The sequence below is a fragment of the Bacillus rossius genome (assembly GCF_032445375.1).
Source record: "Bacillus rossius redtenbacheri isolate Brsri chromosome 9 unlocalized genomic scaffold, Brsri_v3 Brsri_v3_scf9_1, whole genome shotgun sequence".
Taxonomy (NCBI): Eukaryota; Metazoa; Arthropoda; class Insecta; order Phasmatodea; family Bacillidae; genus Bacillus; species Bacillus rossius.
In genome coordinates, this window is record NW_026962012.1 from 21987879 (window position 1) to 22013744 (window position 25866).

Sequence of the window (25866 nt, forward strand, 5' to 3'; positions counted from 1 at the left end):
TGACATTTAATACTTATAACTGTGTAAATATTATAGTACATATTATTAAACATTTCATATATGTCTAGTATGGCACCCAAATATATAAAAAATATTTACATCGCAAGTGTAGAAATTAATAAATGTAATCACATTATTTTTACCATGTGAAAGCTGTAACAGAATAAAACTTGTAAAGAAATTAGAGTTAATAAACTTTTTTAATATTATTTATAAAAAGTGTTGAATAAATTATGTATCGTTTGTCAGATCTGTTAAGAACTGTATCTGTAATTGGATGGATATCAGTTTCGTCCGTTTCACCCATCTCCAGCAGAAACCTTATATTTAGGTACAGTTTGGTGCAGAAGTGCAAACAGCAAACTGTGCAGTTCTTCTATGCATCAGCCTTACAAACTGCAAACTGATAATTTTCTTGTTGATATTTGGATTTGCTAAATACATTTGGTTCTCATTTATTGTTCTAATGTTCAGCATATTGGGGAACATGATAAACAGTGTTCGGGGCTCATGGTGGTGAACTCAGTTCTGCTGGAGTTTCTTTAGACCTGGAGTAGTATTGCTTCCTTCCTACATTTTTACTGAATAGCTCTTTTGTCTTACAGAAGCTACTGTTGTGTGTTTCTAGCAGATTAGTTACAGAAGATTGAGTTAAAGCCACCGTGCATGGCGGTGGGGATCTTCACATAATCACCTCTGAATATGTGTTCTGCCTATCTGTAAGGAATGATAAAAGAGTGACTGTCTGTCTCCGCAGTAAGCTTGCATAAGATTCCTTCTGACTGTAAGTTGTAAGTTGTGTGTTGAAATGTGATGGTGGTGGGTTCCCGGAGTGTAGTGTTGTGCCAGAACCGTGGGCGTGTGCTTGCAGGAACTACCCCACAGCACCCACAGCTTCGAGAAGCGAGACTTTGTCATCAAGGAGCTGGTGGAGACAGAGAAGAACTACAAGGAGGTCCTGGAGACACTCCACAAGTCCTTCATGAAGCCACTGTGTAGCATGCTCAAGGAGGAGGACATTCAGATCATATTTGGTAGAATAAAGGTAGGTTGCTTGAAGTCACCGCTGTCTTCTTGTGTCTTCCCCAACCTTATCAACATTGCTTCTGTTTAGCTCCTTTAAATTAAATTCATGTTTGAGAGTTGATCAGTGTCTAAATGTGGGTAAAATTTTGTGTGGAAACACCTTTAATTTAATTAGTACCTGAATGACATATTTTGCAATAACTTGCAGAAATAACTGAAAACTAAATATTGAATACACAAAATTTCAGTTTTTTTATTTTATTTCATGTGTAAATATGTTTTGGAATGTTGGTCGACAACAATTTTTTTCTAAAGTCAAAAATTATATAATCCTTAATATCTTGAAAAAAATAATGCATTGCCTGAAAACCTATTGTTCATGCATTTCTTACTGTTTGGGAACACCAGCAACCACACTGGTTGCTCACGCCACATTGTTCCATTCACAGAATCGCCATTAACTGACGTTCATTTATGCATTACTACGAGATAATCCACTTGGATTTACGACTGTCGTGTTTTAGTGTCCGTGATGCACAGCCTTAGTGTTACTACTCTTGTAATAGTCTAACAGAATTGACTACAGGCCTGTTAAGAATCGCAAGTTTGTTGCGGACAGTCGCAGTCCCGGGATGCAGAGCTTATGTTTGCCCCAGTTGCCACTTGAGATGAGGTAGAACACAATCTATCGTGCCTGCACACATGGAGTGCTGCGAAGATTCCTGTCTGCACATGTTCCTAAAGTGCTGAGTGGCCTGGTTGATTAGTTTTCACTGCTGCTGTAGCCTTGTCCTGAACAGGTGGCTAGGCCCAAATGTGCCGGTAGATTTCCAAGTTCATATTGTCACGACTCTTTACAGCTTTACTTGAATCAAAAACATTGGTTCTAACAAGACACTAAAATGTGTTGAAACACACACCAAAAAAGGTTGAGCCGGGGGGGGGGGGATGTAAGACTCACTGCTAAAAAAAAACTTCTTAGTTGCCAAAGGTTTTTAAGACAACTCACTGTACTGTGGAAGAGATATGTGGCAATTTAATAATTAACTACGGCCCAGTTATTAATCTCAGTTAAGTGGCACCATTAGGGATTATTTCCTCATTATAAACTATAAAAAAATATTAAAAAGTTTATAACAAACCTACTTTCTTTATTCTGTTTTATATATTCGAGAAAAATAATGATCAACAATGTTTTATAAATCTTAGCGGTGACAACAGAAAGAGAAGATGATTTTTAACGACAAAACTTCTTTCCATGATTTATTGTCAATGAGCTGGAATTTCAAATCAAATAAAATATTAGACTTCATGTAAACAATTAGAAATAGTTGACAGTTTTGAAATATCAAACTGAACAATTCCACTTGAAGCTGCTGTGATCTGTAAAATTATATTGAAGAGATTTTTTCCTGCAGTTAAGCACAACCCAGTTGTGGTTTACAAGTGGCCTGATCCATGAGAACGAAGAAGATTTACATTGAAGTACCTGAATCTGTACTAAACCAATGTATTATTCGAAGATCAAAAAACATAACTATCCTTACTGGAACAGCAACATCAAATTTAAAGATCTCCCGAACGGCAACCACCGTAGTTCTACATGCTTACCAGCATCCCAGTGTCAAGAAGATAGTCCACTCGATGTGGCCAAACTACCTACCTAAATTATTCCAAAAATGTTACTCGACTATGTACATTTTGCAGACAGCCCCTCCGGTGGCTGGATGTCCACCCATCTTTCCTGAGAGTTCCCAAACAATCACAGCATGCCCATGCAATGCCTTCTCTCCCCGGTCCTGGCTTCCCGTGACTGGCCCCCCGGCTCAGCACGCCAGTCAGCTGTTTCCCTGGGCATGACGTCTCGCTCAAGGCAGTAACACACAAGCCCGCTGTCACGTGCTGTGCCGCTCATGCGCCCAGCACGCTGTCACTTTTCCCAGATACCTTAACCACCTTTAATGTTTTAAGAAATAAGCTAATTCCTTTCAAACAGGAAAAATATTACAATTTGGTGTGAAAAAAAATAGGGTAAAAAATTTAATAATTTCCTTATGGTGGTGATATGTGGGCCCCACAAATATGTTACAAGTATATAAACCAACAAAAAAAATTTGTTCCTTTTCTTTTAAATAACAAAGTTTAGCATACACTTTGTCACTACTCACCACCTCCGGCTAAATCAAAAATAGGTGATTAATGGAACATACAGGTTAGTAGCAGGTCACGAAAAAATTATTTTACAATTTTTGATGTAATTATCTTTGGTTTATTTTATTAAACTCAAAAAATCTTCCGAACAAACAGAACACAAACAAGAATTGAAATTTACATGGAGAAAAGATAAAACAGGGAGCCATCGCCCGACCACGGGCTGCTCGGCCCGGTGGCCGAACGACCGCCCGGCACGATGCTCGGACAATGACTGTCCGTCACGGTGTCCGGACAAAGACTGAACTTTACAGCCTTCCTTCCCTTTGTGCGGGCAGTTCCCTGGGCTCGCTGACGTAATTCTCAGCCAGTCACGGCGCATGCCAACAGAACTTCCATGAAATGCTTGCTTCTGTTCCCACGACGCAGCGATTTTCTCTCTCTCACACACTCCCATGACGGTGACTCACGCGCCTAGCGTGTGAAACAAAGCCTCTGCCGTGGAAAAATGAAGGAGAACTATGTCAGCACGCCTTCCCACACAAAGAAGACCGCAAAGAATACTTCAAAAAATAAACTTATGAATTTTAAAAATAAAAACAATAAACCCGGAGAATTACGTTCACAATAACTTTGAAAATTTTTTACATCTAACCTGAAATTTGACAAAATTTTATAACAAATTATTGTTACTGGATTGTATGAGGAAGGCTGTAATCTGGGTTGTTACATTACCCCTCTAACTTCTCAGTTAAAAGCCAAAGCTTTTCACTGAGAAGTTACAAAAGCACAAAAAAATGAGAAAAATCTGTTCAAGCCTTACCTCTGAAGTCGCTACATACATCATAAACATTTCAATGCACTAAAATAACAATTCTTACAAAAGTGGGTGACACCCAAAATTTATCTTCCCTGCCACTTAGGAAAAAGTCTCGAAAACTCACAAATTCTACTTTAAACTGTCATGGGTTTACTCAACATGCTCAAATAAATTTAAAAACAATCACAAAAATAATTATCAACAAACAACAAGTTGACACAATTCTACAGTCATGGTATGACAAACAATTCATTAAAATACAGTCATATGCTTCTCTTCTTCAAAAACAAATTACATGAACACATTACCTATCTTAGGTTTCAAACCATATCTCCCCTTTCGGCAGCAACATATAATCTTAACATAGATGAGGGGTGGGAGCGACCAAGGAGAAGTGAGGCACACTTGCAAAAAAAAATCGGACTCCATGCCAGAAACATATTTAAAATTAACCTCCTGGCCCCCCAGCTGCCTCACAAACTACACAACACAAAAAACATTTGTTGCTTATTTAGGACAAATACAAAAATTTCACCTGAATTCTGGCCATTATGAACACACAACTGCTTCTGCAGCTTTAAAACTCGAAGACTGTTTTTCATTAACGTACAGCGTTACATTTCATTCCTTTAATATAAGATGTTGACACCCTGTCATTCAATCCAAATAAACATTTTCCATAACAAATGTGTGGCACTTTAATTTAACAGTTAGCACTGCCGCCAGTCAGTCAGTGTAGAGGGAACTGAGACCTGAGGAGGTGGTGGGCGTGTTGTGATGTCGATCAAGGATTGGTGTGCCTAGGGAGTAGAGATGTGCCGATGCCGATCCCCGATCGTAATAATCGGCCAATTTTGTTAATTTTGCCGATCATAATGATCTGCAAAACGTAGCCGATTATTTGAGCCGATCATTGGTCTCCTACTGCAAACTTATAACATTGAATAATTACCTATACCTAACAATTGTCCATGTTTGTTTACGGTTCTTTTCGGGAAGAAAATTCAATTATTCATCGAAAAATAATAGGATTTAATAATTTAAAACCACACACGAAAAACATATACCAATAAAGTAAACAAATAGCGTAAGTTTTATAAACATTGAACAGTTACATACCTAAATATCAATTTCCACGTATATTTACGGTACTTTCGGTAAAATAATTTTCCATTATACTATTCGCAAAGTTATTTCTTATCATTTACGAACCGAAAACTATGTATTTGTTTACCATTTGCGGTTAATATTACCGCAATGGCGAATGGCGACTGTTGTTTAGGTTGGTTATGTGACGCCAGAGATAAGAGTGACGAGCGTAGCGCGACGGAATTTGTACGGATTAATGGCGCTAGTAGTCTCGTGGTTAGTAAACTACTACCTCTTCGGGAATTCATCTAGTATTTAGTTTTTTCTCGCTAAATATAAATGTTTGTTTAGCGAAATTAATATTCTTATCCTGTTTAGCTGGAAATAGAGTTTATTTTTCTTTTGTATAAAAACCTGGTTGATGAAGAGTTTTGTTCCCCATTTAGTGGTATTTCGTATTCACAAATTAACTTACAATCGGGAATTATTGAAAGTTTGTTGGCGGCACTGGGGGGAAGGAAGGGCAATAAAATTATCATCGCTGACGTCTAGATTAGAAATGGTCAATAGATAGATTTTTAAAGAAAACAATATTATTGTGTTAATTTGTGAATGTGAAATTACAGACTCTTTACACAGCCTCATTTATCTGGTATTCTGGTAGGCCAAGTAACATAGAGTTATAGCAAAGTAGCAGTTGTGCAATGTTCATTGATTGTCAGTGTTTACTGTTCAACATTATTATCTTAATTAGAATTAAGGACAGTGTGTTGAGTGACCAATAATGCATTATTGGAAGTGAAGCATGCACGACTTTATTGTGAAATGTAGGTTTAGTAATATGGTTTTGGTTGTAATTGTAATTAGTATTGAAAATTTAAATATGAAATTCTCTCCTTACGTAATTCATACTTACATTAAAAAACTGTCAATTTTAAATCCTTGCTTGGATAGGCCACACATTTGCAGTTAATTTTTCAGGTTGTTTAAAATTTTGTTTATTACAAAATTAATCAATTCAGAGGTACTTGAAAGGCTCTTATCAGCTCAGAAGATCTGCAAGATCGGCAGCAGAAGATCGGCATCGGCATGATCGGCAAAATAGGTGATCGGCCCAGCTCATCTAGGGAGTTCAGGCCAGCTGAACAGGTAGCACTGCCGCCAGTCAGTCAGGGTAGAGAGAACTGAGACCCTGAGGAGGTGGTGGGCGTGTTATGATGTCGATCAAGGATGAGTGTTCTCTTCAAATAGATAGTGGATTCGTGGTACATACACATTTGGACTCCCAGTGAACACAGTTTGAAGGAACTAGACATTAATCTCTTGTTGACCTTAACTATTTTCACAGTTCAGCCTAAAATATAGGTTCTGGAACCACTATAGGGACTGTCTCCATGTATGTCCTATAGTTATCATAAAAATACTTCCTGCGAATTTCAGCTTTAAGGCTAATGTATCTCTAAAACATGCCTTACACTCTATGTTGATACAAAGCAGTTTTCTCTCCCTAGTTTTCATTACAAAATCCGTAAATGAATTCAACTACAATTGTTTTATCTTAGTTACAACATTATATTTTGTTTCTACATGATTATACCGCTTTGTTAAATGCAATACAGTTTCATTATTCATGATTCTAGATACATGATTACATTCCCTTACTAAAATATAATGAAGTAAGTGTTACAATACTAATGTTATTCCATTACACAATGAAAAATTTCTCTTTTTTTATTCTTACTATAATTAAATAGAGCCATTGTACCCCTTTAAGAGGTGTTTGCAGTAGGAACATATCCTACCCTGGTACGTACGTACCTAGTTGAATAATATTACCAGACATGGGCTCTACTTGTTGTATGCTATATTCTTGAACAAACTCTGTTTGCTTACACACTCAGCGTCCAAATATTGCTTATTTATTTTAGGACTGGTATCAGTTTGCATTAGAAAAGGAAGTCACATTGACGTCGACCGGGGCTACACCCTCCCCTAAGCCCGATGTGCCTCACGCTTTCACCGCCCCCCCTCTCCTCCCACCGCCCTCTGTTTCAAACCTCCCGCCACCGAGCCCTGCAAGAGGCAGTAGCTTCAGTGCCACGTTCCCGTAAAAACTTCATTAAAATAATAAGTATTGTAATGTAAACCTTTTATTTTAATTTTTTTTTTAAATTCCTAAGTGTTTATGTTTTAAGTTTTTAGTTAGTAAGGACGGCGCAGCGCCCCAGACGGGCAACCCCGGAACTACCAGCAAATACTTTTTTGAACTTTAACTAATAAATTAAAAAAAAATTAAGTTTGGTAATGATAAATCATTGTTGTCAGTTTTTGCTTAGTGTTTAAGAGGGTTTGTCATGTTAATATGTTACCAGGTGGATATCCACCTAGTAACATAACGGGAACTTAACGCTTCCCGGCGGCCATGATGCCCTGGCCTCGTTAGTCAGCTTCCGTTCGCCGCCCGGGGTAGAAGGCCTGCGCGCGCCTCGATGACTTCAATATTTTAGTTTCACTGATCTGGTAACATCCGTCGCTCCGTCATTATTTCTTAAACCTTTTTTTTTTCCTCGAGGTCTACCCCGGGAGGTTGGCTCTTTAACATAATTATTTAAATCCAGTTGGATATTTTATTTTGTCTTAATGCATAACGAACTTTCGAGGCCAGGCCACGAGGTGACCTGGTCAGCCTTTAAGCTGGTGTAATATTCCTGTTGGCATGTTATTTCAGTGTATCAGTTAATAACTCTCTTTTCACGTAATTACTTATGTAACGTTTTATTTCCTTGTGCCACTCGACATCAATAAAGAGCTTTCCCTAGACTTGTGTGAGTTTCACTGAGCAGCCGTGTGAGTCCCGAGGCGTGTGGGACGCCTTCAGAGCCCACTAGTGCTACTGCACAAGGGGGGAGTCTAGCCTAGTCCCCACACGGGTCCCGTCACGGTCCCGAGCCAGGAGTCTACGGCCGGGTCCACGTGCCCCTACACGTGGTGGGGCCCAAGTTACACAGTTTCAGTCTATCCGAAACCCCCCCCCCCCCCCTGACACATTTACCAGAAAGCACTTTAAGAGAAAGGACGAGTTTAGTTCCTGACGGAGTCCCATAAGTTATTCAAGTGTTTTCTTTGCACAAATGACATACTTCAAGCTGTGACCTGCTGGATGTCACCACTTTCTGGTACCTAACGACCAGGTGCTACAACTTACTTGTTTGGGAAGGTGAATCTGCACATGACTGCTGTCTAGCTATCAGCGATCAGTACCAGCAACTAAGACCCTGACGACCATCAAAGACCACCTCTCACTCCGTGGCACACGTGTGGCTGGCGTGCATGAGGCCACTACCTCTACTCCTTTGGATGTGGTTGCCCGTTACGTAAGACCACTCGCTCATAGCACGGGTTTGCGTGATGACGATTTCATCATCTGGGCTTTGGGAAGTCTCGCAATTAGTTCTCTGTATTTCGCGACACATTCGCAAGCTGTTATCAGTTTCCACCAGGTGGATGTGCTTTGCTTGTCTTCTAGAGACCACGAGACTGCTGCAGTGCGTTGACTTTCTCATCGTGGCTGTGACTTGATGTGGCTGACGCCAGACCCGGTGGTCGCACTTTGCGAAGGAGCTGGGAGCATTAATTTGCTCTAATGGGCTCACTTAAAACAAAATGCTAACTGGCATTTTATTTGCCCATTAATAATTTCTCCTAATGACAGCTCTACTAATGCACAGAAAGCTATTGTAGTATGATGCTTCCAAGTCCCCCATCCACAACACATTGAGTCTCTATTCTATGTATTTTACTAGGATTATATTTTAATTGCAAATTAACTCTGCTTATTTATCCACTCCAGGAAGCTCAGCAAAGCTTATCCACTGATAGTGTTATATGTTTAATGGTGGTGTTTGCGAGAGCTGTCAGAGATTTTGAGTGCAGTCTCTCCGGGCAGTCCTGCAAGGTTTATCCAGTGTTTATGCGATAATGTGTAATATTTATGTCTGCACAGGAGAATTAAAGTGGGCTTTAGAGCCACTTGTTGAAGGTAGTCGCCATATGTGAAATTGTGGTGTTTGTGCAGGAGCTGTCGGAGATCCATTGTGGATTCTACAGTCACTTGTTGAAGGCGGTTGCTCCGGGCAGCTTAGCTAGGCTCAGCGATGTGTTCATCAACTGGAGGGAGAAGTTCCTGGTGTACGGGGAGTACTGTGCCAACCTGACCCGTGCACAAGAGCACGTGCTGGAGCTGTGTTCTCGCAGTGAGATCTTCAACCAGAACCTCGTTGTGAGTGCAGCGTGTAGCTTCATTGTTACTTAGTGAGCTTCTTATAAATTATTATTTGGTTATTTTTATTTTTTTTTATTTCACTTTACCACTCCTTGATGGAAACATTGTGTAGTAACTAGGCCTGTGCGAATATCAGTTTTTTAGTTCGAATCAAATACAACTACGAATACAAAATTATTTGCGAATATGAATATAAAATTTGAATAATAAGAATAAAAATTAAAAATCCCACAAAAAATGTTTTACATCATGTAACAACTTCTGGGAAATTATACAAATAATACTAAAATAAAAGGTTGATTAAGTTAAGTCAACTACAGTAATTACATGGAAATTTTTTGTTAAAATATTTAATTTATAAAATAAAATAATATGAAAATATGAAAAGCAATTCAATACATTTCACAAAAATGTGAAACTTTTGTTTAAATGCTGTATTCCCAAATTAGTGATTAAATGAGTACATATTTACATTTTAAACTCTATACAGTAAAACCTCCATTAACGAATATTCTATTTAACGAAAAACCCCATACAACGAAATAAAATTTTGGTCCCGCCGAACCGCCATAAGATCAATGCTGTTTTAACCTCTAAATACCGAATTTTATTTGTTCCGAAATAGTGGAATTCCCTTTACAACGAACTGCCGCTATTGAAAAAACACGCAAAAATAAACATCTCCTACAAGACATCCACTAATTTTTTTGCATTCACTGCTTAAAAATACGTGCGTATAACCTTAAAATAATAAGCAACATCGCGGAAGGCAATAAATAAACAAAGCATCATGGATAACACACGTCGTGTATACATGCCACACTTTGTTCAAAATGGCGGGTACATTTAGCGCTAGTGGCGGAAACCTCTCGTACCATCGCTCTGGCAAGACGAACAACTAGTGTATTTTGCGTTTCTATGGTTAAAGATGCACACACGCAAATATTTTTAACTATGGTGTAGTACAATTTCCGTTTTTTCAGTTTACACTGTTGTTTATTTATTTCCACACGTAGTTACGGAAAACAACACGTTACTACTGTAAAATGAATTCTAATCCTAAAAAGCGGCGACAGATTAACGTTAAAATAAAATTAGAAATTTTAAATGCAGTTGATGAAAGTGGAAAAAAAAGTAATATAGCTAAACGTTTCGACATCCCGGCGTCTACACTTTCGACCATATTATCCAACCGGGAACAGATCGAAAACAACGCTTCTCTGGTAGGGACAAATCGAAAACGTGTGAAAGTATGTAAAAATGATGATTTGGACAAGATACTTTTTGACTTGTTAATGGAGGCTAGGGCATCAAACATCAACAAAGGCATGCCAGGAAGCACTGGGGATGGGAATTGATAATTTCTAAGCAATGGTTGGCCATTAAACAAGTGTATTCTATGTACTTTTTCATGTTTAATTCCTCATATCGTATTAAACAGAAAGACAGTTCTAGCCATTTATGTGAAGCTTTATGGTGACTAGAAATTTATCGTGCGAAACCTCCATTTAACAAACCCCTTTACAACAAACACTACAAATTTTGGTCCCTTGAGATTTGTTAAATAGAGGTTTCACTGTATATTTATGAGTTTTCATTAACACAACCAGGTAAATTGTATTTTAGTCCAGCATTTTTATAAATACACAATTTTCAGTCAGGATGTCTGTTTCGTCATAGATACATAGCAAGTTAGCTGCTACTGTCTCACATTGATTGTGACTATCAATTTATAAGCTGTCCAATCAATGAAATTGACTTCTTTTAATGGCCATTGCATTGGAGTATCCTTGTTTTTGGTGTTGTAGTCCACGGTTTTTAACGGTATTTTGTTTTTACCACTTCTGGTTCACGTGACGAAATGAAAACAAATAATATTTAGTTACCAAGTTTGAAATGACAAATATTCCCCGTATTTTGAATTGTTCACACAATTTTTCCGTTATGTTTAGCGAGACAGTAGTAAAAAAATTATTTCATGTTTTTGGTTATGAAGTCCCATTAAAACATCAAAAAAGGGTATTTGTATTGCAGAAATGACTTAACCTCAACAATGAATGTTGGTATAACACATATTGTGTTTTATCGCATAATCGTCACACATTTTATACTAAAATCAAGTTTTAAAAAAAGGGGGTGCTATTTTTATGTGGAAAAAAACATTTGTTAGGTAATATTATTAATAAAAACAAAACCCATTCACGGAAAGTACGTTTATTTAAAAAGTAAGAGTATACAAAAGCACGCCAAACAATTTAAACTAATAAGTCATTCAACAAAAACTTTCTTCAACTTTAAATAGAAAAACAAAATCTGTGACCCGAATGCGAGCCTGAAATAAAGCGTAACTATCATCGTAGTACACACTTACCACGAAAGAGTGCAGCCCATCAAATATAGTTAACTCGGCACTCGACAGAGAGCGCGCGTTGCATGCAATCGGCGAGATATCCATATTCGACTACGTGTGCGCGCTCTATACGGGAAGCAACATAACCAAACATGAATGATGCCAACTAGCGCTGGCTACATTTTTATAAGCGGTACACCGCGGTGACACAGACGAACAGATAAACGTTATAACGTTTAAAAACGTCTTTAAAGAAAATTTACATATCAGACAACTCCGTATTTCTGTTAATTAAATAAGTGGTAATGTCAAAATAAATATTGAATTTCTACATTAAAATACATTGTTTTATATGGAAAAAATACCTACACAAGCTGCTCGGAATCTAAAAGTGGGACCAAAAGCATGCAATGTTTACACGTGACTTTTTTTTTAATCCAAATTTTGACACCCAAAATATTGGTGCGACGATTATGTGCGTGTGACTATAATGCGATAAAACAGGGTACTCATGAGATAAGCTATGTGAAATATTCGTAAGGAAACAAATATTCTTATTTCAAAGTGTTAATATTCGAGGTCAAATCAAATACGAATAGTTTTTTATTCGTATTTGAAAATTCTAGTATTCGCTCAGGCCTAGTAGTAACACTTACATAAGCAAACATTTATCTACTTTAATAACAGATTACAAGGCAGTGGGGAAGTTGTAAAGCAGTCTTTTTTTTTTTTTTGTGGATTAGTATTATTTTAATTTTAAATAAAAATTGTACATAAATTTATAAAGAATATGATGTTTTTGTAACATGTAGTCAAATGACATTTTCTAGGGTCTGCCTCCGTCTGGCGCCTGATGCATCTTCTTATCTCTCTACTTATCCCTCTTTTCTTGTTATTGTCAATGTTATTTTTGCACAAGTTCGTGTTTTTTAAATTTGCTTCAAACTGTTGTCAGTTGGTTGCCATGAACATGTGGGTAGTAAAGAAAGTTTTTTTTGTGTGTGTAAAGCCTGGAGGGTTGTTATATTAATATTAATATTTGTAATTAATAACAACATTGATTGAATGCAGTTTTATTAACTTTAAGATGATGATGATGACGATTCAAGTTTCTACCCACGGCTTCGCTCGCGTTGATGTCCTTAAATAAGTATCAAAGATCATTGCAAAGAAAATAAAATAATATGGTAATTGTTTTTTTTACTGCATGACTGGGATCATCAGTATTTAAAAATTCTAACATACAATTTAGCTTAAAAACCTGAAAACATGTTTTATTGAAATATGTTTTACTATTTCAAAAAAGAATTAATTTTAAATACTATCCTTTTATAAAGTTCAAAGTATTAACGTATAATAAATTATTTTTTCTTAAAAAGAGTACAAATCAGACTATTATTCTAGGATGTTCCTGTATACTATATTATATGTTTTTCTGTCCGGTGCAAATACAGTGAAAGTCCGTTGTAGCGAATACGGTCTATAACGTAAAGTCAGCTATAACGATAATTGCCATCGGCACCGTCAGTTTTGCATATGCTGCGTAGGACCATAACAGTTACTGTAATTTTGTTCTAAAACAATGATAAAACATCTACAATTTTCTTAATAAATGAGAAACAGCTTCGCACAATTCCACGCGTCCGGCAAATGAAACGCGCATGATGTGGCCGTCTTGGCAACACCGCACAAGGTGGGGCCCCACAACAAGCATAGCTTGCCTCGGGGCGACGAAAGCAAGTGCGACAGGGCCACGCTGTGAGCATTACTTATTTAGAATCACGCCGACTGTAGCCCGTAAATGAGCATAACTCGTCTCACACTTGCATCGTAAGCGTGCGGGGAGTTGACGAACACGGAACTTGTCGAGCTCGTCTCTTCTAATCAAAACGAAGCGGCGTCTGAAGATGATAACAATAATGACGACAAACCAAGTGACGTATCTGTTCCGACGAAAACGTCAATGATGGAGGACCTTGACACAATCAGTCGTTTTTATCATAGAAATGCTTCTACGAAAGATTTGATGAACTTCCAAGAGGTCCAGTCGTTTATTTTGTCCGAAAGTCTAGTGAAATCAAGGCAAACGAAAATTTATTCGTTTTTTAAAAAGTGATTTTTAATTTTGTGTTATTTTCCAAGGGTCTGTACACATTCACTAAGGTCATTTGTTTAGTCCTGTTCCTTGACCTCACCTTGGACAAGATCATCGTCAACACATTCTTGGACATTTTCTGAATCCATGCAGTCGTAGCCCCGTGCATGATTGAGTGAAATTAAGAAACTCACAAACAAGACAGTACATTCACGTAAACTCGTACGCTGCTTGCTAAAAAAGAAAAGTTTAGAATACATGGGACATGAAGCAAAACAGCAGAGATAAAAAAGATGCTGAAAGGCGAGTAAAATAACATACTGACCCCACCCAAAAGTGTAGAGGTGTTTCCACCCTTAACAAAAGACACAATGGCAAAATACCAGCTACTTACGCCTCACGAAGGTCCACAGGTGCACCTAGCAGAAGTCACGCAGGTTTGTGACCCTCTGGTCACTGTAAGTACCCAAGATGAGATCCAGGCATAGAACACAGGATACATTACTGCACTCACTCATGTGTGTTTAGCTTTAGAATTCTTTGTAAATTTAAGTTACTGGCGATTATTATGGCACACACAGAAGCAAGGGCTTCCAAAAAAGAAATCACAATCACAACTGAATTAACTATATTGTTATATTACATAAATTACAAGCACAAAACCAATACTTAACTATCAGAAAGTCTCTACGTATCCTCCAGCAAGCCAGTTCCGGTAGCCAAGCCAATGAACAATATATTCTCCTACCACCCCTCTTTCTCTGTTTCCCCCTCTTCTTCACCCTCCTCTCTGCCGACGTCACAGCACCGGCGCAAACCGCTGGAAGACAGGCTCGCCTCACGAGCCATGGGCACTACCCGCCGACAACGAGATAGACAGCTCCGAATGCTTTGTGCAGCTGCTGTAAAATAAATTCTTCTAATCGTTCTATTCAGTTACCTATTTCCTAGGCTTTGGCCACGACTATATTTTAATTGCTAAGATACTTACTAGACAGTTTCCCAGTTCCAACTCTCTTGTGCCGCAGGTATACATCAAATTCCTACAAACCCTACGTCCAGTTACCCAGTTTCTTTTCCTTTCCACTGCTGCAATTAATCAAATACCTAGAAACTTACTGTGCAGTTACAAAGTTCTGATGTTTTTGCCCTGCGGAGAGAATTAACCTCCCATGAATCTTAATGACTGGTTACACAGTACCAACTTTTTTCATGTAGCATCGATAAATAAACTCTTATAACTTACGAAACTTACTGTCTAGTTACCTAGTTTCGACTCCTTTATGCCGCGGCTTTAAATAAACTTCTTGAAACTAACTGGATAGTTCTGATGCATATGCGCAGCAGCTATAAATGAACGCACATGAAACTTAATGTTTGGTTTGCCAATCCTGACTTCCTGGCACCTAAGTTTCAAACAACCTTTTTTGAAACCTACTATCCTGTTAGTTACCCAGTTACGTCTCTTTGGCGCCGCATCGAAATTAAAATGCGTGAAACTTAGCGACTAGTAATTTAGTTCGTACTTTCTTCCGCTGGAGTTTTAAATCACCTTCCTGGTTCCTTACTGCCCACTACCCAGTGGTCACCTTTGCACAGCTGCTGTCAATAAAATTCTTTAAAACTTACAGGCCAGTTCCTTTGTTTTGACTTCCTTCTGCTGCAGCTAAATCACTTCCCTGTTTCCTTACTGCCCTGTTTTCCAATTTCTTCTCCCTTCCACTGCGACCATTAGTAAACTCCCCTGAAAGTTTATGTTTAGTTATTCAGTTATATTTCCCTTGTTTTGTGGCTATAAATAAACTCTTATTCTGGTGCTCATGTGAAGTGGCTATAAATCAACTCCTCTAAAACTTACATTTATGTTTACCTATATCCGACTCTTTTTCACTTTGGCTATATAACAAATACTTTTTAACTTACTGCTTAGTTATCCAGTCCACCTTTTCGCGCAAAAGCTCTTAATAATCTCCCTTCATAAATACTCTCCAGTTAGCCATTTCTGACATATGAGCCGTGGTTATAAACTTACTCCATTTAAAATTACTGGTTAGGTAGCCACTTCCTATTCCCTTGTTCTGCAGCTAAACAAAATATCTTTTAAAACTTACTGTCAATTTAACCAGTTCTGACTCCTTGGCACAATGACTTAAATTTAATTTCTTTAAATATATTAGTAAGTAACCCAGTTATATCTGCCCTGGTTGTGGCTACAAATAATTTCCTTTGAAACATACTGGATAATTACCCAGTGCCAATGTGCCTATAATTAACTTAAACAGAACCTATCGCTAGTAAATAAGTTACTTGTGTAACAAGACCATAGTGCAATAAGACTTCCATGATACAACAGAGTGTGATAAGACTACCATTCTTCAGGAAGAGTAACACCTGCTTGGACTACCATTCTTCAGGAAGAGTAACACCTGCTTGATTGTACTGGAACATTACCACAAAATTGAATGATTCTATAGTGCTCTAGGAGAGCAAGCACCATCGTTCTTGGCTATGAAATCAGTTTCTATAACATGACTACAGAGTGCCATCAGTCTAGCGTGCTTCTGAGAGAGTTGTAAGCAGAGTGCTTGGTTGTGATATCTGGTTCTGAAACATGACCATGGAGTATGATGACTGTAGTGTGCTTCTGGAAGAGCTGTAAGCAGAGTCCTTGGTTGTGATCTCTGGTTCTGAAACTTGACCATGAGTGTTTAGACTCTAGCGTGCTTCTGGGACCGTTTGAAGCAGAGTCCTAGGTTGTGATCTCTGGTTCTGAATCATTATCACGGAGTGTGGTGACTCTAGTTAGCTTATAGAAGAACTTTAAGCAGAGTCCTTGGTTGTGATCTCTGGTTCTGAAACGTAACCACGGAGTGTGTAGACTCTAGCGTGCTTCTGGAAGAGCTTTAAGCTGAGTCCTTGGTTGTGGTATCTGGTTCTGAAACAAGGCCATTGAGTGTGTCAAGACTGTAGTGTGCTTCTGGGAGAGCTGTAAGCAGGGTCCTTGGTTCTGATCTCTGTTTCTGAAACATAACCACACAGTGTGTAGACACTAGCATGCTTATGGAAGAGCTTTAAGCAGAGTCCTTGGTTGTGATCGCTAGTTCTGAAACATGACCACGAAGTGTGTAGTCTCTAGCATTCTTCGGAGAAAGTTGTAACCTGAGTCGTTGGTTTTGATCTGGTTCTGAAACAAAACCACGGAGTGTGATTATTCTAGCGTGCTTCTGGAAATGTAAAAACAGAGTCCTTTGTTGTGATCTCTTGTTCTGAAACATGTTCATATACTTGATGACTAGCGTGCTTCTGGAAGAGCTTATAGGAGAGTTTTTGGTTTTGATCTCTGGTTCTGAATCTTGACCACGGAGTGTGTAGCCTCTAGCGTGTTCCTGGGAGAGCTGTAAGCAGAGTCCTTTCTTGTTATTTCTGGTTCTGAAACATGATCATGGAGTGTAATCAATCTAGCGTGCTTCTGGAAGAGCTTTAAGCAGAGTGCTTGGTTGAGATATCTGGTTCTGAAACATGACCACGGCGTGTGTAGACTCTAGCGTGCTTCTGGAAGAGCTGTAAGCAGAGACCTTGGTTGTGATCTCTGGTTCTGAAACATGACCATGGCGTGTGTAGACTCTAGCGTGCTTCTGGAAGAGCTTAAAGTAGAGTCCTTGGTTGTGATCTCTGGTTTTGAAACAATAGCATGGAGTGTGATGACTCTAGTGTTCTTCTGGAAGAGATTTAAGTAGAGTCTTGTTTGTGATCTCTGGTTTTGAAATATGATAATGTAGTATGTTGACTTTAGTTTGCTTCTGGGAGGGCTGTAAGCAGAGTCCTTGTTTCTGATTTCTGGTTCTGAAACATGACCACCGAGTGTGTAGACTCTTGCTTGCTTCTGGGAGAGCTGTAAGCAGAGTCCTTGGTTCTGATCTCTGGTTCTAAAACATGACCACAGTTTGTGTATACTCTAGCGTGCTTCTGGGTGATCTGTAAGTAGAGTCCTTGGTTGTGATCTCTGGTTATGAAACATGACCATGGATTGTGATTATTCTAGCGTGCTTCAGGGAGAGTTGTAAGAAGAGTCCTATGTTGATATCTGGTTCTGAAACATGACCACGGAGTGTGTCGTCTCTAGCATGCTTCTGGAAGACCGTAAAGCAGAGTAATTGGTTGTGATCTCTGGTTTTGAAACATGAGCATGGAGTGTGATGACTCTAGCGTGCTTCTGGAAGAGCTTTAAGCAGAGTCCTTGTTTGTACTCTCCGGTTCTGAAAAATGACCACCAAGTATGTAGACTCTTGCTTGCTTCTGGGAGAGCTGTAAGCAGATTGCTTGGTTGTGGTATCTGGTTTTGAAATATGATCACGTAGTGTGATGACTTTAACTTGCTTCTGGAAGGGCTGTAAGCTGAGTCCTTGTTTCTGATCTCTGGTTCTGAAACATGACCACCGAGTGTGTTGACTCTTGCTTGCTTCTGGTAGAGCTGTAAGCAAAGTCCTTGGTTCTGATCTCTGGTTCTGAAACATGACCACAGAGTGTGTATACTCTAGCGTGCTTCTGGTGGAGCTGTAAGCAGAGTCCTTTGTTGTGATCTGTGTTTCTGAATCATGATCACGGAGTGTGATTATACTAGCTTTCTTCTGGGAGAGCTGTAAGATGAGTCCTTGGTTCTGATCTCAGGTTCTGAAACAGGATCACGGATTTTGATGACTCTAGCGTGCTTCTGGAAGAGCTTTAAGCGGAGTACTTGGTTGTGATCTCTGTTTTCGAAACATGACCATGGATTGTGATTAGTCTAGCGTGCTTCAGGGAGAGTTGTTAGAAGAGTCCTATGTTGTTATCTCTGGTTATGAAACATGACCACGGAGTGTGATGACTCTAGTATTCTTCTGAGAGGGGATATAACAGAGTGCTTGGTGTGATCTCAGGTTTTGTAACATGACAATGGAGTTTGATGAGTTTAGCCTACTTTTGAGAGAGCAAGCACCTGAGTGTATGGCTGTTTTATCTGGCTCAGTGTAATTTTCATGGAGTTAAATGAGTGTAAAAGGGTTTCTTGGAAACAAATAACACCATGCTTTGCTGAGATCTTGGACATTTAAACGTGAGTACTTAGCATTCTGTGTGTAATGGCTATGAGGGACAGAAATTACCAGTTTGCTTGACTATATATCAGACTTCAGACTCAGCAACTTGACCATGGAGCATGCTGAGTCTAATTTGCTTCAGGGAGAGAAAGCACTAGCATGCTGGGCTGAGATCTCTGGCATTTAACATGACCATGCAACACACTTAGTATAATGTGCTTCAGGGAGAGAATGTAACAGCATGTTTAGCTGAAATCTCAGATTTCTAATTTGGTAACATGAAGAGAGTGCACTGAAACCTTAGATGCATGTGCTAGAGATCACTTACGTGAGCTTCCGTAGGTGCACAGACCGCTCCATGCTTGACAGATGAGACCCATGAGTGCGCACTGTCTGCTGTGCTAGTGCCACAGCACTTTGATCTGCCGGAGTCTGCTGACTGGTGTTTTCTTCTGATAAGTGAAGGATATTATTTTGGTATTGAAAATATAGCATTGAGGCATTCAAATTGTTGCATTATATTTTTGTCATATAGATGGTTTACTTTATGTTTGAAGCTTTTTAATTTTACTTAGATATTTATAATTTTATCAGTGACTTGTATCAACATCAGGTGCTGTAGTGTAGTGGCTTTATTTTTTATTGCTGCTTATATCATCTCTCATGCTTTAAGCCTCAAGAGTTGTCTTCCACAAAACATACTACCAACAATGTTTTAACACCTAAACTACTTGCTTGTATTGTAGAGTTGTTAATTTACTGACTGTTACATTTTTAATGTGCAGTATCATTCTTTTGAAACGTTACTTTGCTAGTGCATATTTGAGGTGATCTCGAAATTACTTTATCCTACTACAGTCCAAATGTTGTTAATTTTAGAAATGAAGTGCCAGCTTGGATAGTCGAATATTGGTTATATTATTTTTTTAATGTATAACATAATAATGTTTTAAGTATTATTAAAATGAGGGATGTAGCTTATTAAGTTATATTTGGTTCAATAGCATTTGACGGAAGTGCATAGAGAGACAAGACCACCGCATTAGTTATTTTTTGATGTACATTGTTATTAATGCCAACTGTACATATTAAAAAAAAGGTTTACTTAATTGTCTTGAATTGGATCCGTAACCAAACTCCTCTTCTTATCATTTTCTTTTTTAGCTTAATTTTTTAAAGTTCGACATAGATGTATACTGATGTACAGAGGGAAATGAAATGTTTGACTGTAGTGTGGGCTGTGGGGTGTTGCAGAAGTGCGAGCAGGAGACGAACCAGGGCAAGTTCAAGCTGCAGGACATCCTGTCCGTGCCCATGCAGCGGATCCTCAAGTACCCGCTGCTTCTCGACAAACTCATCAAGGAGACACAGCCGGTCGGTCAACTGCCTGGACTGTAGATTTAATTAAAAATCATCTTTTGGGGAGAAAACTAATTTTTGTCTAAATATTTTCACTCGTGTTTTGCATCAATTGTGTATTTTTAGTACCTAAGTTGCCCACATAGTTGTCCAACAGAATATAGATACGTTAAACACTAACAGGAATATGACTTGCTCTTCGACATGACGTTTGTTAAGTTATTTTTACATGCATACTAATTTGCTGTTCCATCCTCTTTATTATTGAGTCTTTCTATGTACAAAACATAATAAAATTGAATTAGTTTTCTTAAGATATAGGATTAATAATTGTTTATTTTTCAAATGTTGTAGACGGATAACTTCTGATATCTGTGCTTATCTAAGGGAGGATTATGTTTATGTACAACTCAGTTACACAGCCTTATAAAGCAGTTAAACAATATTTTTTCTTTCTTATATTCATCACTGTTATTTAGTTGGTTTCCATAACATTTCAATGTATCTATAAAGAAAAATTATGAGTTGACATATTTTGAACAAATAGATGTTACTTTAGAAGTCCCTATAACTACATCCTTTTTTTGCAGAAGGAAGCATAAAGACAGGCGTACTAATCTTCTAGTGAGCAGCAGGTGAACAGTAAATTTGTAGTACCTTTTTTCAAGAAAATGATTGCTTTGATTGTATAATTGTTATAAAAACTGTTTGGTGGTTGTATTAAGTTGGGGGATTGTTGTGATAAATTAACTTGGTATTTTGGTTCATATTATGAAGAATGTTACTAACACCTATGCTGTGGGATTTAAAATAGTCTTGCAAGTAGGAACTTCCAATCGAGTTGTGCCACTTTTTTAAAGTCTTGTTTATGTCATGACAAGTTACTCGTAATTAATCATCTAACACCCAACTTCTCTTTAAAAATATAAACTACTTAAAAACTTCTTTATCATACAAATAAAATCTTAAACTACATTTAACAGCAGAGTTACTAGCATTGTGACCTGCCTTATGTTTGTTCTTTAGATAATTTATGGCCTAATAGATATTCCACACCATATCATTATTATTTTATTTATCACGTAAACAGCAAGCTAGATACATAATACTATAATTGAGCCATTTTCTATAAATAATAATCGTGGTAGAGAAATATTTACATAAATCTAACATGACATTAAAATTAGGGCTGGGCCGATCACTAAATTTGCCGATCATTTCGATACCAATCATTTGCGCCAATGACCGGCGCCGATCATTGCCGATCAGACAAATTAAGAATTATATAGCTTGTTTGATGTTAATAATAAAATTCTAAAAAAATTTTTAATGAAAAAGTTACCTTATGATAACTTACCATTTATTTAACACTTCTGACAGAAGACAATTTGTTCATTGGTTTTTAAAAATGAACAATAATATAATGTAAGCTAAGTATTTCCTATTTCTACTATTTCTAGACCTTCCCACCCCACAAACCAAAGTACCCATACGACACTTTTCACAGGTCTTGAAAATAAGTGCTTTATCAGGGTGTCTACAGGTCACGAAAGTCATGAAGAAGTGACGAAACTTTCACCTAGGTCACGAAAGTACCGAAAAAGTACCGATATACAGTACACTCTCTATTTAACGCGGTTGTCAGGGGACATAACTCTTACCCGCGTTGTTGCATAACTGCGATGTTTCGATGTGACCAAGGTCAAAAGGCATAAAACACCGCATGTGTTCTAATAAGTCGGCAAGCACGCACAGTATAGACGGCCCGGCCCGCCTTATGTGCGGACTTTGCATCCGCAGTTTTTACTAAACGCGGGTGAAAAAATAAAAATAATAAATTCTAAAGATAAATATTAAATGTTGAATTTTTTTATTTTTCCGCGTGCCGCGCACAGTTTGTCGCACGGCCTACGAGCGCGCCACACGCCGCCATACACACGTGCGGCACACAAGCTGCTGCCAGTCACGTGGTGTCAGCCACAGTATCTGCTTCGTCTGAGTGTCCGTAATAAAGTAAGTGCAGTGTGTGCGGTTACACACGATTCTGTGGTCAAAGTCTTCTAAATAGAAAGGCCGTAGTGATACTTCAAACCGAATATGACTCGCAAAGTACCGAGTTTGATTGACAAAATAAAAATTCTAGATTTACTTGCAGATAGCGTGTCTTTTGCAGAAGTAGGCCACAGATACGGGAAAAACGATTCTAGCATTTGTACAATAAAAAATAAAGAATTGTCTATCGTGTCAAGTGGTTAAATTTTATTATCCATGCTTTCAGTAAATTATAAAAGTTCACACGCTGGAAACAAAAATTGCGCAAAATTAATTTTAGCGCAATCAGTGACGCCGTATTAAAAAGTCTGTTAAACTTTGTCTTTACTTATTCCACCAAACGCTGTGTCGAGTTGCTGAGTGTGTGTGGCTCGGATCGGCAAATGTTATATTCCCCAGCCTCTGGTTAAAGGTCGGTGGGCCGCTACACACAAACATTTCCGGGGCTTGTTTACTACCTCACGGCAAAAGTGGTACAGTATGGTTCACGTAAGTATTGGACCACTGGGAATTCCTCTGCAAAGATTAAAAATACGCTAGCTGATTTACTTTACTATTTAATGTTAAAACATTATACCAAAGTAAAAAGATGAACTTGTATAATAAAATGATTTACCCAATAATATTACGTCTGTAGGTTTAAGTGTTGTAACAAAACATTTATATACAGATGTCCAGTAAAATACCAATTAATATAGTACATACTGTACAGTAAAAGATGGTAAAAAATAAAAAAGAAGTCATAGTTTGTGTAAGCGCTCCACACTAAATGGGAAGATTCTGGAGTGGAATTTTAAACACCGGACTACCTGATTTTGCCTTGTACGCAGCAACGCTGCTCAGTGAAGTGACTCATGCTCTGCCTGTATGCTGCGTGAACACATTCCCTCCCCCACCGCCTTCCCCTCAACGTGTTTCTGCCCGCTCCAATCTCTACCTCTCTCTACGCCTTATCTTTCCTTCCCAACTCTTCCCTCTCCAACAGTATACGTCAACTACCCCGCCCCACCCACTAAGATCGGGCTTCGCCTTCGATGCTTGCCTGCTGTATTCCGTGACGAACTTTCCATCGCGAAAACCACCCTTCTGAAGCTTTGAAGTCCGTCTTTCCATGCAAATCGTTATGAAACTTCACAGCTTGAGCCTTCAAAATAGGTCCTGACAATGGTACACCTTCACTTCGTTTCATTAAAAAACACCTGTAAAGGCATTCATCCAGTTCACTGTCTTCACCTAACTTGATTGTTTTTCTTTGCAACCCTACATCACTTTCAATAACATCCACAAAATTTCTCAGTTTCTGTTCCTTTTTCATCCACCCTCTGATTGTACCTTCTGGGATACCACACTCACATGATATGCTCGCTTTCGTCTCACCTTTTTTCACACGCTCAATGATTTTCAGTTTATCTGCTATAGAATGAGTTTTTCGTTTCTGTGACATCGTACCAAGCGCTAACAAGACTGACTGTAAAAACAGGGCTTCAATAACGCACGGTCAACAATGACTTGTCTCCACTTGTCAACAAACGTGACCACGAGAAGTGTGCAGACGGGAAATGAGTGAACTACTCAAGGACACATGACTTCCCCCCTTTCGGCTTACTCATCGCCCCTCTCATCACTAGCGCTTATATTCCACCCCTCCCGTCTACCCGGGTGTCTTGGTCGCATATTCTCTGCTCGCCTCTCCCCTCCCAGCACTTGCCGTCAACCAAGCCTATCCAACATCAATCCCCAGCCGAGTCACGCTGGATAATGTCGCTGGACGGTGGGCTTTATCGGGTCCCCTGTCCGATGCTTCATTTGTGAGATAAAGCGACGTTAAGAACTAGTGTTTCAGAAATTAACACTGGGCTGGATTGGACCATAATTTGAAAACCCTACAAGATAGAGGAATAATGTACGGAGATATCTTGTTTAGAATTTCACTACGGACATTTTCTACGCCTATGCTTTTTTCTGTCCGATGCTTAGTTTGTGTGTTACAACGCAAAATTATCCTAATCTGCTGTCAACCATTTATTCCATTATTATTCATTTCTGATTGGGGGACATGGTTTGACCCGCGATATACCCGATTCCGCGATCAATCGGGGCGCGATATACCGGGAGTTTACTGTACATTTTAATGACCCGAAAAAAATAGTTTTTACAAAAAAATTTTTGCTGTATACACCATGCAGTTTGTCTACATACGCAACGACCATTCATTTTAACGATATGCGGAACTGGACAACGCATTGAGAGATTGAGACAAAAATAGAACATATAATTTATAGGAAAGCGTCTGTCTACAGCAAATAATGGAAAGAAAATGGCCGTGTTAATGTTTATAATTTTTCTTTTGGTGTTTAATATTAGTACAGTTATTTGTAGTTGTCTTATTTCCAAACATTATCACGCATACAAGATATCTTTTGCAGTGGGTGAATTCGTCAAAACATTTGTGTGAATCAGCAGGGAATAAATATGACCTATTTTTCAGCAGCAGTATTAAAGTTAGATATGCGTTGTTAAGTTATAGCGCCAAAGTGTTAAAATTTGAAATAATGTCTGTTTTGTCTAAAGTAGAGAAAGTAGTGGAAGAAATTAAATATTTTTAAAGTAAGTAATTTACTTGTGTTATTTCAGGATTCCAGCATTAAGTAAAAGAAAATTAACGGAACTAAAGTAGTAAATTGCGCGCCTTTTCTTTCTGGTAAACATTATCTGATTAGTTCAGCATAAGTGTTTTGGTGCGTTACATTGAAAGTGTTCTTGGTTTTGTATCCAGGCTTAAACTTTTTTATACAACTCGGTCTTGCCAACAGTGCTGTGGTGTATAGGCTAGCTAGTTAATGTCTAACGTGCATTGCAGACTGCGGGAGTGTCAAAAAAGTCTCTTATTGTGTAAGAAAAATTTCTGCAGTAGTGTTTTAAAATAAAATGCCTGGGAAATGCAGTTCTCAGGAGCAGTGGTACAGTTTGCCATGCGCTGCCGAAGGAAAGTGGACGTTGTGGCTGAGGCCTGTTGAAGATTCACAGAGCAAGGCACTGTGCACTATGTAATAGTGAATTTGATATTGCTCATGGTGGTGTTTATTACGTGAAAACACATGAAAAGGGAAAGCATCATGCTAAGTGGGTTTCTGTCTTGTCCACAGGGAAACAAAATTCACTAACATTTTTTTGTAAAAATCAGTAGGCCTACTTCAACCTCATATGCAGGTGATTCAGTACCTTGGTCCAGCTCACCTTCAGTGTCTGTTATTGAACCATACACTGTCTCTACTAATGAAAACAATAATAGTAACAATACACCCAGTAGCTTGGTAAGTACATCAAATATAAGCGGATTTGTTCTGAAGGAAAATGTAACCAGGGCAGAAATAATTTGGGCATTGCATAAAGCAGTTACACATACTTCATCACGCAGTTCAGGTTCTAGTTCAGATTTATTTCCGCATATGTTTCCGGACAGTGCCGTTGCGCAGATATTTCAGATGCAGAAAGACAAGGTCTCGTATGGCGTGACGTATGGTCTTGGGCCATACTTTCAAAATGAATTGATTGAAGAAGTCAAGT

At 38.5% G+C, this 25866-nt stretch overlaps 1 protein-coding gene across 1 annotated transcript in view; it reads left to right on the forward strand.

Annotated features, from left to right (window-relative positions):
- The window catches only part of LOC134542623 (protein vav), a 196101-nt gene that overhangs the window by 87392 nt on the left and 82843 nt on the right, over positions 1–25866 (forward strand). Inside the window, exons 5-7 of the mRNA XM_063387022.1 lie at positions 872–1045; positions 9162–9365; positions 20143–20262. Coding sequence (XP_063243092.1) covers positions 872–1045; positions 9162–9365; positions 20143–20262 — 498 coding nt within the window. The remainder of the gene's footprint in view (positions 1–871; positions 1046–9161; positions 9366–20142; positions 20263–25866) is intronic.